The sequence below is a fragment of the Carassius gibelio genome, chromosome B24 (genome assembly GCF_023724105.1).
Source record: "Carassius gibelio isolate Cgi1373 ecotype wild population from Czech Republic chromosome B24, carGib1.2-hapl.c, whole genome shotgun sequence".
Lineage (NCBI taxonomy): Eukaryota > Metazoa > Chordata > Actinopteri > Cypriniformes > Cyprinidae > Carassius > Carassius gibelio.
In genome coordinates, this window is record NC_068419.1 from 14,513,652 (window position 1) to 14,533,670 (window position 20,019).

The window sequence follows — 20,019 nt, forward strand, 5'->3', positions numbered from 1 at the left end:
GGAAGCATATCATATACCGCTTGGATGAGAAACTTGATCTGCTGTGGTTCTGCCTTCCACAGCTCTGCCCATGCCACTTTCCTCTCGATCGCGTTCTCCCATCATGTCCAGGCACCCTGTTGCCTCATTCCTACTGTCCTGCAGGTTCTCTCTTCCCCAACCACTGCTCTCATCTCCTCCTGGACTAGGCAGCGCTTATCCTTCCCTTTGATGGTGTCAATGTGGGGAGTTGAAAAGGAACCCAGTCAATCAATCAATCAATCACCTTTATTTATATAGTGCTTTAAACAAAATACATTGCGTCAAAGCACTGAACAACATTCATTTGGAAAACAGTGTCTCAATAATGCAAAATGATAGTTAAAGGCAGTTCATCATTGAATTCAGTTATGTCATCTCTGTTCAGTTGAAATAGTGTCTGTTTTTATTTGCAATCAAGTCAATGATATCGCTGTAGATGAAGTGACCCCAACTAAGCAAGCCAGAGGCGACAGCGGCAAGGAACCGAAACTCCATCGGTGACAGAATGGAGAAAAAAACCTTGGGAGAAACCAGGCTCAGTTGGGGGGTCAGTTCTCCTCTGACCAGACGAAAACCAGTAGTTCAATTCCAGGCTGCAGCAAAGTCAGATTGTGCAGAAGAATCATCTGTTTCCTGTGGTCTTGTCCTGGTGCTCCTCTGAGACAAGGTCTTTACAGGGGATCTGTATCTGGGGCTCTAGTTGTCCTGGTCTCCGCTGTCTTTCAGGGCAGTAGAGGTCCTTTCTAGGTGAAAGGACAGCCCTGCCTCTTGTTACCTCCCCATCCAGCCACTCGTGGTGTAATCTTGCCTCTGCTTGTTGATCAGCCTCCTCAGCCTTCCACTTCTGACCAGTCCTCACTTCAATCCCAGCCGTTGCTACTTTTGGGTCAGTAGAGTCTCTATATAGCAACACTTCCCTAGCTCTTGTAACCTTGAACTCCTCTTTCAAGGACTTAAGCGGCAGTTTTAGTTTGTTGTGGTGCCTGTAAAGTGCGATGCAACTTAGATTTTTTGGAAGCCCCAGCCATCTTCTGAGGTGGCTACTGACCTTCCTCTTTAAGGTTTCCTCAGTCGAGATTGGCACTTCGTAGATGAGTAGTGGCCACAGGATCCTGGGAAGAATGCCATGTTGGTACGGCCAAGCTTTCAACTTCCCTGTCAATCAAGACAGATCCACTGTCTTCAGCCATCTGTCCAGCTCAGTGCAGGTTGACTGGGTGGATGTGGAGTCCCTCAGGGTGCTGTCAAACACCTTGCCAAAGCTCTTGACAGGCTTCTCTGTGATTGTCAGGATTGTTTCACCAGCTACGCTAAACGGAAATTATCATCCACCTTTCCTTTTCTCAGCACCATTGATCTTGACTTGGCTGGTACAATTAAATTATTTTGTTTTCCACTCCTGAGACTTTTAACAATGATATATTCATTTTAATATGTAAAATTAGAATGAGTAATATGGAACATATAAAGCAAAAACATAAATATACAAAACATTTGAACAATTAGCCTATTTGGATTATCAAGTAGCAGTAGCATTATCAATTAGTCGACTTTATCCCTAGTTATATTCACGTAAATTGTTTAGGATTGATAATCTGTTTAGCTCGGTTTGTTTTCAAGAATAAAGCTTATTTCAGAATAAAGCTAAACTCAGAAAAAAGACTTTGTACTGTAATTCAGTCAGCTTTGTTTTACTGTGCTGGTTAAGTGGACTTAATCGTACCCTTTATGTATGTCAGATTTATTGTGCTTGGCGATGTACTCACTGGCTGAGAACAGTCAATACACAAAGTCAACTTCCTAAACTGTTTTTAAAGGGCAGAGTACATGCAGACATTTCTAACATTATCTTGTAGAGCAAAGTTATAGAGGTTTGGTGTGTGTATTGGCACAGAAAGGGCAAATAGGTAGTTTAGCATTAAAAAAGACTTTAGTTAATCATCATTTGAAAAGTTAATGTTTTTGATTTACTATGTTTTTGATTTACTACTTTTTTTTTATATATATATGCTACAAAAATCATAGCAAGGGATCCAGATCATACTGCCTTTTACTTAATGCTTTTTGTAGATTGGATTTACATTAAATCAAGGAATTTTTTCATAATTTAAATGTGGTTAATATATTGCCAAGAGATTTTTTTTTCTTCCTTTTTTTCTGTGCAGTTTCACATAAAATTCCCACTTTATGAATGGCGGCATACGTAAAAGAAATTTGGGGTTGGTAAATTTTTTAAAGGCTTTTGAAAAGTCTTATGCTCAACAAATGTTCAGTAAAAACAGTAACATTTAAAAATATTTTTATAATTTTAAAATACTTCTTTCTTTTTGTACATTTTAAAATGTCATTTATTTCTTTGATGATGAAGCAGAATTTTCAGCAGTCATTACTCAAGGCTTTAGTGTCATGTGATCTTTCAGAAATCAAGAAACATTTCTTAATAGTATAAATGCTGAACACCATTTTGCTGCTGAATACATTTGTGGAAACTTTTGCCATTGTTGTTTCAGAATTTTTTTATAATAAAAAGAACTAACGTAGTGCTGTCAAACGATTAATCGCGATTAATTGAATCTGAAATAAACATTTTTGTGTACATTATATATGTGTGTATGTTATAAATACAGACACACACAGTATGTATTTTTTTAATATTTACATTAATATATAAATAAAATATTTTTTCTGAAATAAGCACACACACAAATATTATGTAAACAAAAACCTTTATTTTGTATTAGATTAATTGCAATTAGTTTGACAGCACTAAAAACTACAGAAAATAACAGAATTCGTTTGAAATAGAAATCATAATAATATAAATGTCTTTACTGTCACTTTAAATCAGTTTAATGAAATTGTTTTATTTTCATATTATAGTCAATAACCAATAAATGGCCAATTGTTGTGTAAATAAATTAAAACTAAAAACTAAAATCAATTGTTAAAGGCTAAAAGTGAATCCAGACATTACAACATTTTTAATGTACATTATGATAAACTATATTTAGCCAAAATGCTATATTAACCAGTTAGTATATCTGTCTTTTTATTAATGATGAATTATTAAAATGGCCTTAGATAACTGAGCCATTTCAGGAGGTACACAGTCCTACTGTTATTAAAAATGTTCCCCCTTGCCCGTCTCCACACATGCCTCCTCAGTAGTAAGCATGCAATATGCTCTATCTCTCTGCAGAGAGAGAATGAAGGCCATGGAGCAGCAAATAGCCAGTCTGACTGGTCTTGTGCAGCATGCTCTCTTAAAGAGCCACAGCACTAACAGCAACCAGGAACACCCCAGGTAAGCAGGGCAGGCTGGGTAATGTAGTTTCCAGAATATCACATTGTTTCCCAAATCAAATAAGGAAGGAAAAAGGTGGAATATTGTGGATTAAAGGTGGTGGTAATCAGACCCTCAGGTCTGAAAAAGACTTGGTGGATTATGTGACTACTAACTGTGCATGAACTAAATTAACTAATTCTCACAGTAACTGGTGCCTTAACGAATGGCAGTGCTTGTGCCACTGTAACACAGACTAACTGCAAGTGTTTGTAGAGTGATTTTGTCTGTGTGTGTGTGTGTGTCTGTGTGTGTGTGCATTTGTGCATTCAGTAATTTTTATCTGTTGCATTTTTCCAGTGAGAAACCAGTATCCAAGTCCGGATCACCGGCTCACAGCACATCCAGCACAGGTATATTCCTTCTTACCATTGCTTCCAGACCTCATCTGGTTGTTTCTAGTGGTCGACATACATGCAATGTATACAATGAAATGTGTGTATGTGGTTTAACGTAAAAAAAAAATTCCACATACTGTACATTACTGGTTCTCTTCTGTGTCCTGCCTTTCTGAAACACGTTGATTTTTACAAAGCTCATCGTTCTGAAAAGTGAGGTGTGCTCTGATTGGTCAGCTGTCCAGTGCGTTTTGATTGGACAAATACCTCAAATGTGGTATGGTAATGTTACGCCCCTCACGATACTGAGATCCCGTGTCCCGGTGCGACAAGATAAACCCAGTAAAACCCATTATAAATGAGGCATTTGTTGCATCCAGTGGGGACATAATTACCGATTATAATGACTTATACTGTTTTTTTTACGCATTCCATTGCATTGTGCCACGTGAACATAAAACCTTGTCTGCATTTGTGATCAGCGAAATTACAAACGGCAAAGTGGTACGCTTTACACTGTTCAAATCTCACATTTAAATCATTTGTGGCAAATCCTCAGAACAGCCAGCATTGTAGACTTTTCTCTCACGATCAGGAAAAAGTCCTTCGTAAAATGCGCTGCACGCACTCAAATATTCTGGTTGATCTGTGCTGGAACGGTGTTGTAGCTACAACTTAACCACTGATTTCTAGTTGTGTTCTCTTTAGGAATGCCAAACAAAGTAGTCTCACTTTCACAATGAAACACACAGTGTCTCCACGGCATGGCAGCGGTCAATAATAGCAACAATAATACTGTGAGAATCAAAGTTACGCCTTTTTTCTTTGCATTAACATTTGGGCTGTGTTATGCAAATCTTCCCACACAGTGACATAAACATGTAGAGTCATGATTAAACGAAGCATTTTAGGAGGGTGTGAACGAATCTTAACTTTTATAAAGAATATCTCTTTGGGTTTGAGACTTAAGTCTTTAGGAATCTTATCTATTCACGAACAGCTTGTAACACTCCAAAAAGAAAGGAAAACTTTAAATAAAGCAATTGTTATGCATGTGTTTTACTATATTTAAATTAAATAGTGTGATATATTCATTGGCTTTATATCAGCCAGCCTTATCTCTAAGAGACTGGCATTGGCCATAAAAAAACAACAACATTGCTCGACCACTGTGTGTGTATGTGTGTGTGTATGGCTCTTGCGGCACCAGATTGTAATGCGGTGGCTGTTGTGCATCCCAAAAATCTGATCTTCTCCCACTCATCTGTCACTCAGAATTGCAGCCTGCCACATGTTTCCCACTGTTTCCACACTTGATGTGAACACAGAGAGCGAGTCCCTCAAACAGCATAAGCCGCAAAAGAACAAACACGTCTACACGCTGTCTTGCGCACTCACATAAATATGTACTTTAGCAAGAACTGATCTGAAATGCTGTATTTTCAGTTATGCTCAGTGGAGTTTGAAATGTAATCTTGCCAAATGTTATGGTCAAATATGGGTACAACAACAAACATATCATATCTCCTTAAGCATAAGGCCAACATATATGAATGTGTATTTGTTAAGGCACTTAAATTGATAACATCAACAGCATAATAAATCTTGAGCTCTAAAAAGATTATAAATTCTTTAAAAAAAATATATAAACTTTGCTCATCACATTATTCCAGCAATCCGTCTACATCTATGTCAAATAACAGTCATACGTACATTTGAGAGCCCAGTCTGACGTCTTAACATCTGTTTTTGTGGTTTGTTTAGGAGGATCTCCCATATTAGCGCCAAAAGTTGCTGCAGCGACTCCTGAGTGTAGCCCCACCCCTACACCACCACTAGGCCCCGCCCCCTTGCATGTTAACCTACACCTGTTCAGGAAGAATGTCTCTGAGCTCCGCCTCCAACTGCAACATATGAGACAATTACAGGTAATGAAAGTCAGTTAATATCTTGAGAAATCTGCTGTTATAATATGCATTTTCCCCTTTATTTGGTTTCTTAATGATCATTAAAGACAACTTGAAACAACATCCAAAGCTCATTTATCTCGAGTAACGTGACAGATTTACATTATTTAGCAAAATTATTTGAAAGTTTTACATTAAAATCATTATAACACACCACAGTTGTTTTTCGGGGGTCAGCAGGTTTTTTACCTTTATTTAGCAAGGACGCATTAAATTGATGAAACATCACAGTAAAGACACAAATAATGTTACAAAATGAAATAAATGTGTGTGTTTTCAGCTGCAGAATCAGGAGTGTATGCGTGCTCAGATAAAGCGTGCGGAGCAAGAGATCAGTGTAAAGCTGGTTGAAATGCTGAGACGACAGGAAGATCCAGCACAGAAACAGAGGACACTGGTGGAGGAACAGAGACATCGATATCTCAGCATGCAGGAAAGAGTTCTCATTCAGCTAGGGTACGACTCACTCACACACACACACACACACACCATGGAATCTGAAATTCACTTTTTTGTGTACAAGCAAAGTCTTTTATTTTAAATCATTCCTGGTACGATCCATTACAGACCCTTGTTTAACTCCTAGCCCTGTCCACCCTGCTGTTTGTAAACCATAATTAAATCCCAATTTAATTTAACTGGTTAACAAGCGTGATCTCCAGACAGTTTTAAACATGCACAACTGAACTTAGTGAGAATAAACACCAGGCAGAGATCAGGAGGAGCATTATTAACACAGTGTTTTCCTCGTCAGTGCCCAGTCAGCAAAGGTCTCTGGGAGCCTGTGAGCAGTGAATCGTTGAGCCAACAAGGACAGTTTGACTTTTACACGTGTGGCAGCTTAGGAATGTGGCATTTCTCTTTGTGAAAGGAGATGTGAAACCTGGAACATTAGCAAACTGCCTCGTCTTATCTACCAAATAGCACATCATTTATATAACAATGTATTTAATATGATGAAGAACATAGTTTCAGCATACACTTATTTTTTGGAACCTAATATGAGTGTACTAGATTGCTTTTTCAAATCTGTTGTTTAAAAATGCAAATGAATAAATAGTGCAGACCAATTTAAAGTGTTAAATTTTATATATTTATTAAAGGGTTGGTTCACTCAAAAATGAAAATTATGTCTTTAATAACTCACCCTAAAGTCGTTCCAAACCAGTAAGACCCCCGTTTATCTTCGGAACACAGTTTAAGATATTTTAGATTTAGTCCGAGAGCTCTCAGTCCCTCCATTGAAGCTGTGTGTATGGTATACTGTCCATGTCCAGAAAGGTAAGAAAAACATCATCAAAGTAGTCCATGTGACATCAGAGGGTCTGTTAGAATATTTTGAAGCATCGAAAATACCTTTTGGTCCAAAAATAGCAAAAACTACGACTTTATTCAGCATTGTCTTCTCTTCTGTGTCTGTTGTGAAAGAGAGTTCAAAACGAATGACATAATGAGATAATTTAGATTTTTGGGTGAACTATCCCTTTAAATGCTTATATATATTATATATATTGAATGCTTATATATATATATATATATATATATATATATATATATATATATATATATATATATATATATATATATATACACACGCTAATAGGGTCCAAAATTAACACTCACCAAGAGCCAAATGGTAGTGAACACTGCCTAATCAGTCTTTAACACTGATATATATATATATATATATATATGTGTATATATGTAAATGTAAAACACTGTATAGTAATATATACTAGTGGTTCTCAAACAGGGGGCCACAGGATGACTTACAATGGTTTTAATTAAAAAAAATTATTGTAAAATAATCTAACTTATTTAAAAAAAAGGTGAATATTGTGTTGTACAGGAGGCTGATAACCACTGATATAAACCAGCATTGTATGACATAAGCAAATCATAATCTAATATTTCTCTCTGAACTCTCACTAAATCCTGCAAGCATCGGATAGTTTTCTTCAACCAGGATTTTAGCAACCAAGAAGACCCTTAGACGCAAAAAAGTTAAGAGCATTATGTGAAATCTACACTGCCCTCTGGTGCCACAACAGTGTAATTTCAATATTGACCAGATGACTGGATGACAAAAACACAAGTTTATGTGAATGGTAATAATATAAGATATGTGCATTGCTGTTTGTGTCATAAGTGTCAAATGTGTTTGTGTGTAGGGATCTGGAGCAGTATGTGGACACACTGCGGACTGACTCCAGCCCTGCTGTGTCTCAGAGAGCCGTGACGCTGAAGGAGGTAGAGGAGGGAGCTGTCGGTCTGAGGAAGGTGGGCGAGAACCTGGCTGGACTGAAAGGTACAACAACATACATACCTCAGCCAAACTAGGAAGGAAAATCCTCCTACTTAACTCTCGGTTGTGTTTCATGACGACAGACATGCGTAAACGGGTTAAATGTCAGACGGTTTAGTAGCAAAACATCCTTTTCTTTCCCGCAGGGGAGTTTCCAGCTCTTCAATCCCACATGCGGGCGGTGCTCAGGGTGGAGGTGGAGGCCGTTAAGTTCCTCAAAGAAGAGCCGCACAAGCTTGACAGCATGCTGAAGAGAGTCCGAACGCTCACGGACACACTCAGCAACCTTCGCAGGTACAGACACAGAGAGAGAAGGAGACTGAGACAGACATTTCATTTGCATATAATAAGATTGTGATTAATAAAATACTTTATGACACACTTTATGGGTCTGTACATCTTCTGATTCCAGCCACGTATCTGAGCAGCCAGGGCATTATGGAAATGAATATGCAGTTTCTGTTCTCCATCTTTCATTCATATTGTAATCATGTCTGAGCAGGGGCTCTCTATATGTTTAGGCAGTTGAGAGATCTGGAGCATCTGCTGTTAGTCAATTCCCTTCTCCTCCGTGTCAGACCCGATCAGACTCAAGCCGGTTGCCGTTCTCTGTGAATGTGCGAATGCAATGAATATTACCAGCGCTCGGGATAAGAGAGTTTTGTTTCTGAAGCTGCTTCGTGTTTCTGCTCTGCTAGCAGCACCAAATGTAATAGCAAAACGAAACAGATTTTTACACAATCTAATGAAAATGTGTGTGATATAGGTGGTCGCTAGTGTGATTCGGGTGGTTTCTAATAAAAATCTAGTCTAGTCAAAAGTTGTCTCCCCCAAGTCTAGATATGGCTCAGGTCTCTTCTTCTGTGGTATAGTCATGTAGTATTAAGTTAAATTAAGTAAGTTAAAATGAAATTACACTGACTTATTTCCTCTCTTTTTTTTTCTTTTTTTTTTTTTTACGTATATATATTATATAATGTAATTAAATTGATTACAATTTTATGTAACTAAATTGAATTAGATTTGTAATTTTTTTTTAAAGATTGAAAAAATTCTAATTAAATTAATTTACACTGACATCCTTTTTCTCTCTTTTTCTTTTACCCTTTCTTTTTTCAATTTCATTTCATTTCTGTTCTATATCATATTTATTGTTTTATTTTTTAAATGTTATCATTTATATTTATTTTTATATTTATAGATTTGTTTAAAAAAAATGATGTGTATATAATAATTTATTAATTTCAAATACAAGAAATTTACTAGGGTCATAGTATTCATGTTGGTAGCACAGATATCCAGATATGGGTTTGTTCAAAATTCTCAAAAACTCTGTCTTTCATTGTTTGTTAAAAAAAAAAAAAATCTGAAAGCTCAATAGAGCCACCAGAGAAGATTAAGGAGTATTTTAATACTTTAAAATAAATGACACACTGCAGCTTTTACAAATTAAAAATATTTTTGGAGATGATAACAATAAGCTTTTACTGTAAGATTTTGCTTTATTGTGAATGTTTCCATTATTGATTTCTATTTGATTTCTCACTTATTCTTCAGGTCTGCCACAGATAGCCTGCTGAAACCCTCTGACCCTGTTTCCTCAACACCTGCCTCAGAAAAACCAGAATCCGCTGTGGTTCAGTCCCTCGAGACTGTCTCCGTTGCACCTCAGAGCTCCACAGTGAGGTCCGAGGTTATGAAGTCGAACCCTGTGGTGATCCACCATGCCCAGGCCTCTCCGGTAGCCTCACAACAATCCCAGCAATCAACAGCACCCTCACCCATTCTCCCTGCCACACAAAGACAACAGTCTACCCCTTCACCCACCAAACAGCTCAAAAAACCCTCACTCGAGCAGACACTAATACCAAATAACAGCAGTAATGGAGTCTCTTCTAATGGCATTCATGGCAAAGGCCCTTCTCCAAACTTAATTGAGGAGATCCAATCAAGCCGCAGCAAGAACAAGAACAGAGCTGTGTCAATAGAGGTTAGTATTATGCATGTTAAACCAAAAGAGAAAGATTTCATTATTTAGTTAACTCGTTTGATTGGTATCTTCAGGCTGCAGAGAAAGAATGGGAGGAGAAGAGGCAGAACATGGGTCATTATGATGGGCAGGAGTTCGAACGGATGCTCCAGGAAGCAGAAGCCAACATGCTGAGAGGAATACCAAACCTTGAGGTGCCCAGCGAACCTGAGGGCTCCCCTGCAGTGGTTCCTGCCTCCCTGCAGGAGGTGGTAGATAAAAATGAGCTCACAGCAGCACCAGCAGAACAGGGTAAGAGACTGAAAGACACACAGGAACACTTGAGACTACTGTTTGGCGATGTTTATACATAATTTTGTTTCCGCAGATGACAATCAGTCAACTTCTGAGAAACCTGCTAAGACTGCTCCAGAGAAACCTCCCAAGCCTCTGGAGAAACCAGTTAAGTCAGCTTCGGAGAGACCTATTAAACCCAACCTCTCCATCAAATCCAGCCTGGAGAGACAAAGTAAGACTCAGGAAAAAGTTGTTAAGCTTCAGACCACAGAGAAAGCCAACAAGTCTCCTCCTCCACCCCCACCTCGACGAAACTACACCACCAATACTGGAATGACCACCACCCGATCTGGAGAGGTCATTTACACCAGCAGAAAGGAGTCTGTAATGGTATAAATCCAGATTTTATATATATATATACATACATACACACACACACACACACACATATATATATATATATATATATATATATATATATATATATATATATATATATATTTATTTATTTTTTACTTTGTCTGAAGTACAAATAATGAAATAAAATAAAAAATAAATGTAGTTGCATGAACTTATTATTATAAATAAAATAATAAAATAAAATAAATCTATAAATATAAATTACTATTTAATTCTATTTTCAAATAATTATTATAAAATGAAGTAATATTAATTATAATAATAATTCATCTAAAATAAAACAATACATTTAAAATATAAATATAAATAAACATAACATATTTCTTAGGAGGGTGAAGAGGAGTCCAACGGTACAGCATCTAAACCAGAACCAAAATCCTCTCCAGAGGTGAAGCCCAAACCCATCACTCCTCCACCCATCGCTGCCTCTGCTATCACTGAGGAAGAGGATGAGGGAGACAAGATTATGGCAGAGCTACAGGTGAAATACACATATAAACTCAAACATACTTACTGTACACATGCACACTAATACAGACTTGAAGCAAGCATAACTTCATGTCCCTAATGAGTATAAATGTTCATACATGCACATGCTCACTTACTTCCACTAACTTTGGTGTTATGATGTTTAAACGTATTGAGTGTGAAATTGCTTTGGTCTGGGGGTTAAGATGCTTTGGGTGTGCCCTGTGGCTCATTCGGTGGCAGTTTCATTTCCCTCGCTGTAGATTAGCTTCTTGTCTCACATTTCTATAAATTCACAACATAGTTCTCATAAATTATTTGAAAAAGAAAACCAAACATCCTTTTAAAATAATACACAAATGCATACATGCTTAATAGGACAGAAAGTGTAAAAATATATGTAACAAATAAATACAAATAAATAAAAAATTTGAATACTAAGATAGATAGATAGATAGATAGATAGATAGTAGGGCTGGGATAAACGATTATTTTTTAAACGATTAATTTAGCGATTACTTTTTCGATGCATCGATTAATCTAACGATGAATTTTTTCAGACCGATTCAATTTCGATTATCTCCCCATTAATTGACTACTAACAATTTATACATGTTGATTTACATATCTGAATGAAAAAAACATGAATTCCTTAACATTGCAATATATGTTTATTGCTCTTAAAATTACAAAATAAAAGACTGACTAAGAATGCATTACTTTTGCACAGATAGCATTCAAAAAAACCTTGAAGCCTTGAAAACACAGCTTACTGAAACAAGCTTTACTGAACACATAGGGCCTAGCTTACTGAAAAAAAGTTCTTCTTTCAGATGAAAATAACAACAACTTGATGCCTAGCATTCAATAAAAAAGTTCACCCAAAATACTTGTTTAGAGCAATTGAAAGAATACAGTAACCAATGTAAACGTGAGGGCTTTAAGCTAATACAGAGAGTGCTTTAACAAAAAAAAAAAAAAAAAATTAACAGTGAGAGCCAGCAGCCTATCATGGAGAAAAAAAAAATCTCAGAATGCTCCACGTGAAACTTTGGCATTCCGCCCTTTTTCTATCGTGTTTAATAATTTTGATTAATGTGCACAAGGAAGAGAGAGAGAGCAAGAAGCGCTCGTGTTGTTTGAAGACTGTTAATGCGCGCGCAGCCGGGGCTCTCTCTCGTACGCGCCCTGTCAGGCGCAGCAGTCATTCTATTCTACATCACTCAACGATCAAATAAGGCTTTGACAGCCACCAAAAAAAAAATATCAATGCTGAAAACCCCCTGGATTGGTTATATAACGTTAGACAGAATGTTGATCCAGCCATCGCGTATATTTAGCGCACATAAGGAAAACGTTTTGCAAACGTTTTTTTAGAGAAATAAAAACAGGTCGACGAATCGATGCGCATATTTTGCGTCGACGTATTTTTTGCGTCAACGGCATTGATGACCTCGACGCGTTGTCCCAGCCCTAATAGATAGATAGATAGATAGATAGATAGATAGATAGATAGATAGATAGATAGATAGATAGATAGATAGATAGATAGATAGATAGATAGATAGATAGATATTAATTTTTGTCATTTAATTTTAGTGACAATAAAAATGCATGTAGGCAGATAACCTAATCTGATTTGATTAAACTAACTGTAGATCATTTCTATTACATTGTACAGTAATCTTGAACAGGTTTGCCCAATTCACTATGGGGAAATTCTAATATTTTACCCCTTTCCTCACAAATTCTTCTCTTCAGGTTTTCCAGAAGTGCTCTTTTAAGGAGGTAGGGCTCAAGGGTTTGGTAGAGCCACAGATCAGAGAGCTAAGACCTGGGGTCTTACTGCCCCATAAAAATAAGAAGGTAAAGGATATGATGTCCTTTAGTAGACCCTCGAACTGCCTGCCTGTGCCAGCCGCTTGTCCCTGATGGCTGTTCTTTGCGATGCTTGTATGGCTTTCTTTCCCTTTGCTAAGTTCCTCTGTACACTTTTGTGATGGGTGTCTGAAACCAGAAATGATCTCACTGTTCTTCAAGTTGAAATTCTGTTCCTTTCCTTTTAATTCTGCTGAACTCATGACCTGTGCTGATTGTAGTGATGTAGTGTGAGCCAAAAAGGGAAACAGATATGATCCGAGTCATCCAATCAATAAACTAGATTTTTGACACTCGGCTGTCAAAGGGTTTTGTGTGTGTGTGTTTACTTTTTTATATTTAGCATTTTAATTAAAAAAGTGTGATCTCAGTTGGAGACAATTCAGTTCCCGAAGCTTACCTGAGGTTACATTTATGCTTTACCATGTACATTTACAGGTAGAGTTGGCTAACTGGGCATAGCATAATCAAATTTTCCTGGGTAAAAATTACGAGAAATTATCAGGACCTACTTTAGTACATGCACATCTAGTTTTTTCTTCAAAAAGGGCCAGTGTCTAAATCATATGTATCAATAGAATGCAACTTAGAACTGGTTTGTTATTGAGGATTATAGAGGTCACCATCAGCTAGCAGTCTGGAGTTCAGAATTTGTTCTTTGATCTTCTCACTTTGCTGCATGCCTGCTACTGTATAAGGCTCCTTATTTAATGGGTTTTCAATCTCACTTTCTCTCTTTACATTCATTTCACAGTATTTTCTCACTGTCAAAAGTTGTACAGTGTAATACAGAATTTACAGGTGAAATATAACCTATAAGAACCCCTCGCATGCTCAAAATTGTATTCAAAATGGAAAAAGTTGAAAACTGTTGGTAAATGCAATACAACTTTAAAATGACGTTTTCATTGTTCGTTTCCCTTTTCTTGTGTATAATTCTGAGCTGTTTTCTAAGATTTGTTCACAAATTCCTTACTGTCGGTATAGCTCCAGATTATAGTTTTAATCCCATGAAGTTGGTTTTTTTATTATTAATCCCATTCATTGCATATTTTAAAATATGATTATTACTTTAGAGAAGATAAATAGTCTTTATGTAAAGCTGTAAAATATTATTGGCATCATTAAAGTTTGAAACATATTTCATGACTATTCTTAATATTAAAAAATATTTTGATATAAATGGTAGAATATAAGATCCAAGAATGTGTTGCGTCAAAAGCTGCTTATATGTTTTCACTGGTCGTAGAGTAGCTTATAGACTGCGATTGTTTCTTTGTGAAGTGATGTTTTTCCCCACAAACCACAGAATACTGAAAACCAAGACGACAAGAACCCTGACACAGATGAGAATGCCAACAATACTATTCGTCAGAGTCCTGGGGTGAGCTGCAGTGTTTATTATCACAGTTATTATAAACTTATTATAAACCCATATAATAGTTTGAGTCTTAGTGATGACTGGTCATTTAATAGTAAAAACCCCATCACTAAAATAGTTATGTTATAGTGTTCTGTGAATCCCCATAAAGACTCAGTAACGGCCAAGTCAGTTGTAGAATATGATTAATACCAGGTAGGATAACTAACAAATTTATAGTTGGCTCATGAAACTAAACCTAATTGAAATTTCTTTTTTTCTTCTTTGACCTTTGACCTTTTAAGGTCATCTACTATGTCACAGCTCAGATCTCCAAAGGAACTCCATCAGCCTCAGAGGAATCAACAGAACATAGAGACACATCACAGTCTCCCCCATCACAGGTGTCACATGTCAATGCTTCTGACCAATGCCAAAGCCAGCTGCAGGTATCCACTAACAAATTTGGCCCCCTCAAATGTAGGGGCCCAGCCGGCTCTTCTACCACTCTACAACAAAATCAGCTGTCTCGTTCAGCCTCGTTGAAGTCAAATCCACCCTCTCCATTGGAAGGAGTTCCAGCTAGCCCAACCAAAGGGAAAGTTCATGTGGTTAAGGCTGCTCACGTGCAGGTTAGCACAGAGGAGAGGGTAGAGTCTCCAACAGCAATTTGCTCACCAGTCTCTTTTGAAAACACTGCACCAATTCTTCCTAAAGCAATCCCTGTTGGGACAGATTTAGCAAATCATAAACTTATATTTGGTTCATCCAAGGTGAAAGAAAATAAATTTGAGGAAATAGAGGAAAATAATGAGGCCTCTCTCAGTCCCGATCTGTCAGGAGAGGAGCCACCTCCGCCTCCTCCTGATAACTTTGCCTTTATGATCACTAACACCAAGGTACAAGCCCTTTCCACTGGAGAATACCATCAGCTAGTCAAGGCCAAGAAAGGTAGTGTGCAGACAGTAACTTTTGGCAGCAAACGACCAAGTGCTTCTGGAAGTGGCATGGCATCAGGAGGTGATGCCAGTACCAATGGTCCCACTGGTGCAGACAACGCCAGTAAAAAGCCAGTCATCATCATCTTTGATGAGCCCATTGATATCCGCTCAGCTTATAAACGTCTCTCTACTATCTTTGAATGTGAGGAGGAGCTAGAGCGGATGCTTGCAAAAGAAAGAATAGATGAGGAGAGTGAGGAAACTGAGGAAGAAGAATGGACTAAGGGAGTGCAGGTCAAGCAGAAAGGAGTAGGTAGGGATTCTGGAAAAAGTACTGGTTCAAATTCTCCTGCAGATATCACAGATAGTCAAGTCAGGAACTGTTCCTCATCCTCGTCTTTATCAGAGGGAGGGGCATTAGTAGATGTTACTGGTGATGCAAAACAAGATGGAAAGAAGAAGTTCAAATTTAAGTTCCCCAAGAAACAGCTAGCAGCATTATCGCAAGCCATTCGAGCTGGAAGTAAAACAGACAAAAAGACTTTGCAGGTTGTCGTGTATGAGGATGAGGAAGAGTCAGATGGGACTGTCAAACAACACAAAGAGACCAAGAGGTTTGAAATTGCTTGCTCCAAAACAGAGTCGTTAAAATCAAATCAGCAGGAGCCTAATGGGCGAACTGACCAAATTCGTAAGAATACCTACAAAACCCTCGACAGTCTAGAGCAAACCATAAAGCAGCTAGAGAACACCATTTGCGAAATGAGACCGAAGTCTACGGAAGAGCCTGAAAATTTGGTGAACCCTGGAACTCAGGACAACAAGACTGAAGAGAGTCCAGGGCACTCAGAGAAGGGACTTTCTCCCAAAACATTGGTCCCCAGGTCGACTTTAGCCAGTAAAGGTCCTGGTCTACGAAAGAAGACAAAACCACAGCTCCTTCCTCGGCCTGCCGTCATACCAACTACTGGGGTCTCAGTCACACCAGTTCCCACCCAGCAGGTCTCTCTCTAGCTCCTACTACCTTAGCAAAGACTATGGGTCTGTCCCTCTACTCTTGCTCACAACAGTTCCAACCTATCCAGTGACTTCTGAAGATCCCAAGCCTTTCCTGAAGTGGAGGCTACCAAAACTCTGGGATCTGAACTTTTTAACACCTCCACATATTTTAATAAATATGGTGTGTTTATTTCTGGAGTGGTGTATCATAGATAGACCTTTGTGTGTTCACTGATGGTGCTCTAATCTTGGGTTAAGGCAGCCAACAACTTTCACCGACTTAGAACCAAAGTCTCACACTGTTTCTGGATCCTTTTTGTGGGTTCTAAGGCAGTACTTAAAGAAATTTGTTGGTGTTCTGGGCTGGTTTGCATGCTTCCTTATTTCTCTTTCTGGTATACAAACTCTACAGTGTCATGGTGATACCAAACAGATGTGATTTAGCTTACAAACCACCTCAAATATGGCTCTCTTTTTGATCCTTTCTTTTTATTCCTTTTCTCTTCTGTTTGATTTAAATCCTTTTTGCAGAATGCCAGCGTGGTCTCGCCTACTAGTCGGATGCCGGTGCCTGTTTCTGCCAAGGTGCGGCAGCAACCGGGCACCTCAGAGAAAGAGAGGGCAACAAAACCGCAAAAGCTACAGGACTCTCAGAGGCAGTTCCGCCAGGTAGTCTTATCATAGGACCACTTGTCCAGTTAGAAAGACACACACACCTTGGCATAGACTGAATGCTCGAGAGGAAACTCAGTTCTTGCAGGGCTTGTATTGAGAGGTGAAAAAGAACTAACAAAAAACCTGATGAGACCGAACAAACTGTTCTTAGGTTAAAGGCATAGTGCCGAAAGCTATCTTTGAACTGTTGACGTTTTTTCCTGCTACATGTTTTTTGAATGGCTGTGACCGAAGGCGACTGACTGTTATGTCATAATACCATCAAATGCTTCTGCATGTTTGCTTTGCTTGTGGCTTTGGTGCTGTTAAAGACCAACTAATTTACAAAAGTGAAAGAAAGAAATATAAACACCACAACCACTGCTTACTTACATTATTGGATGCTTAGACTAGGGTCTCTTTAACTAAAATACCACTGACATCTAACCCCTACACACTCCAATGGCTGTGACACTTCAACTTCAGGATGCTTCTCTGTTTAACCCATTTTTGGACCCTTTCCCTGTATACCTCTCGGAGGAATCTCCAAACCCTGACCTCAATGCCCAGGGTCCACAAAACCACTTAAATCCCCATTTTCCTGTGGATGCCTTTCCAAATTGTACCTCCTCTGTTCCTCCTGGAGACTCCTTTGGTTATGAATACTGGTTGGTTGCACTCACTCTGCGCAATACTCACTCTAAAACTTATAATCCTACCGTCTCTCACCTTCACTCTTCTTTCCTTCTTACAATCTATTTAAAGTAATTTTTTCTATATTCTCACACTCAAGACAGATAGTTTTGTTTGTGTGTGTGTGCCTTATTATTTCCACCTATATATGTAGTTTCTGTGTCCTTGATAATCTATCATGATTAGCTGTAGATCCCAGTAGTATGATTTGAAACATGCTTAGAAATTTTGCGTACATTAATCATCAGTTCTCTATGTTGACAATCAGTGTGTTTTGGCATCTTTGTTTGCAGGCTAATGGAAGTGCTAAGAGATCTGGAGGAGATCCCAAATCATCTTCTCCTACCGTGCCTGCTTCTAAAATTCCTGCTTTTTCCTCTAGTACGGGAAAAGGCTTGTCCCAGTCTGATTCTACTAATATTGTTCATTCTTCTCCTTTGTCTTCCTCCGTTCCCACTAGCAAATCTTCAATCCCTCCTCCTCGATCCAGTTCCACCCCCTCCTCTCATATCCCCTCCCTTTCTAATGGTTCTTTAAAACTTGCCCCTCCCACTCACAGCACTAAAGGCCTCTCTATTCCCACGCAGACACAAAACGGTCGACCTTCCTCCTCTTCTTCCTCTACCTGTTCCCACTCCCCTTTGTCCCCGACTATGTTGAGTCAGAGTGCGAAGAGTATCCGTACCATTCACACACCCAGCTTCACCAGCTACAGTCGGCCACACAACGGAAATGCCGGTAAATCAGCTATTCCCACGGTAACTCTCGCTAAGGATGCTGCATAGAATGCTTCGCAACCATTCATGTATCTCTTAATGAGGTGGAGTCACTCCCGATTTTACTATTTTACTGATTCATTTTTAAGTTAAGATTTTATTTGTTTAAACCGATAATGCTGTTCTATCAGAGTGAACTTTGTTTTGGCTTGACTTTGGTTATTGCATGTTATTATTTTATCTGTTAAAGTGAAAGGCCATCATCCATCAATCAGTGTTTTACACTTGAATCTCTGCAAATCTTAAACGTATAAAAAGATAAACTGTTTTATTTTAAAAACAAAAGAAAATGATGTAATTGCAGAGAGCAGGCTCTTGATCAAGGATTTTACAGAGCTCTTCATTTGAAAAGAATATTTATTTTTCATACAAGTTGAGAGACTGAAAAGTATTCAAGTCAGTAGTTAAAGTATGTAAACAATTTTTTGGTTATTAGTACCCTCTAAATGATTGTATATGTTTTTTTTGTTTTTTTTTAAGTTGACAGACGTTGGTTGTAGCCATAATAATTGAAAAAGTACTGTAAGTATATTAACCATTAATACAATTTGACAAACGTTGTGTCTGTTTTTTTTTTTCTTTTCTCTCATGCACTGCCAATGTCTTTAAGATTTATCATTATAAATCAACAAGAGTTTTGCAAAGAACTGTTGTCTGTCTTTTCAGTAGTTTTGCCTATTTACCAAAGTTTGTATTTCACATCTTTACAGCTGACTATACATACTGTGTTAGACACTTTGTATATTTAGGATAGGTTATATCTGGCTTAACCTAGCTGTATCACAGTTCCTTGATTTACTCATGCAGTTTATGGCTCTTAAATGAATGAGTATTGATGTCTAAATGTAAACTAAAATTGTAGTGATTGATACGATTGCTCTCTACTTCACATGTACATACTGTAACATCTCTATTTCAGAGACTGTCTTTAGTTTTGTTAACATATTGTACCAAAGTTTATTTCTATGCATGCCTATACAAAATTGTAGAAAGAGAGAATGTTATAGAAAAAAAATCATGCTTGCACAGACAGATTTTGTAAATAAATATGTTTTCTTGGGTTTTGTATAGCTTTAATTGCAGAAGCAATCTGTGCAAAAAAAATGTGTAGGTATTAAAGTAGTAAAGTTCTGCATGCTTGTTGTTCACATGGCCTCTCGGCTATGGTTTCCCCACTGCAACACTGCAAGTCCTTCTATTAAACATTTTGGCAAATACTTCAGCTGACTTGTGGTTTTTTTTATCCTATATAATTTTCCTACACTTACACAATTACACCTGCATGGTAATGTCATTCAGTACACATGTTGTGAACTCCCTACTGGTCAAAAATGCCTTTACTGAATGTATGAAATGTATGTACATTTAGGAATAGTAAATGATTTAATTCGTTTTTATTTGGTTTGTTTAAAACATTTTTATTGCTTCCATTTGTGTTTCACGCTTCCATTTGTGTTCATGTATAGTTTCAGTGACATTAATATTATCCAAAAAAAATATATAGTAATAATACCAAATACATATACAGTGGATATCAAAGTTAAAGAACATTAAACAAATATATAATGTAAACTTAATTATTAAAAAATT

General features: G+C 37.7%; 1 protein-coding gene across 12 annotated transcripts in view; it reads left to right on the forward strand.

The window, feature by feature from the left end:
• The window catches only part of si:ch211-285f17.1 (sickle tail protein homolog), a 131,385-nt gene extending 111,739 nt beyond the window's left edge, over positions 1-19,646 (forward strand). For 6 of the 12 annotated variants that reach the window (XM_052595697.1, XM_052595702.1, XM_052595701.1 and 3 more), the window contains 15 exons: positions 3,221-3,325; positions 3,665-3,717; positions 5,467-5,630; positions 5,950-6,125; positions 7,841-7,977; positions 8,121-8,268; positions 9,532-9,964; positions 10,039-10,255; positions 10,332-10,630; positions 10,989-11,141; positions 12,890-12,994; positions 14,316-14,390; positions 14,672-16,309; positions 16,838-16,975; positions 17,947-19,646. In XM_052595697.1, coding sequence (XP_052451657.1) covers positions 3,221-3,325; positions 3,665-3,717; positions 5,467-5,630; positions 5,950-6,125; positions 7,841-7,977; positions 8,121-8,268; positions 9,532-9,964; positions 10,039-10,255; positions 10,332-10,630; positions 10,989-11,141; positions 12,890-12,994; positions 14,316-14,390; positions 14,672-16,309; positions 16,838-16,975; positions 17,947-18,438 — 4,333 coding nt within the window. In that variant the 3' untranslated portion in view covers positions 18,439-19,646. The remainder of the gene's footprint in view (positions 1-3,220; positions 3,326-3,664; positions 3,718-5,466; positions 5,631-5,949; positions 6,126-7,840; positions 7,978-8,120; positions 8,269-9,531; positions 9,965-10,038; positions 10,256-10,331; positions 10,631-10,988; positions 11,142-12,889; positions 12,995-14,315; positions 14,391-14,671; positions 16,310-16,837; positions 16,976-17,946) is intronic. The other 6 variants (XM_052595708.1, XM_052595706.1, XM_052595705.1 and 3 more) reach the window with 5 other exon arrangements.
• Positions 19,647-20,019: the final 373 nt, after the last annotated feature.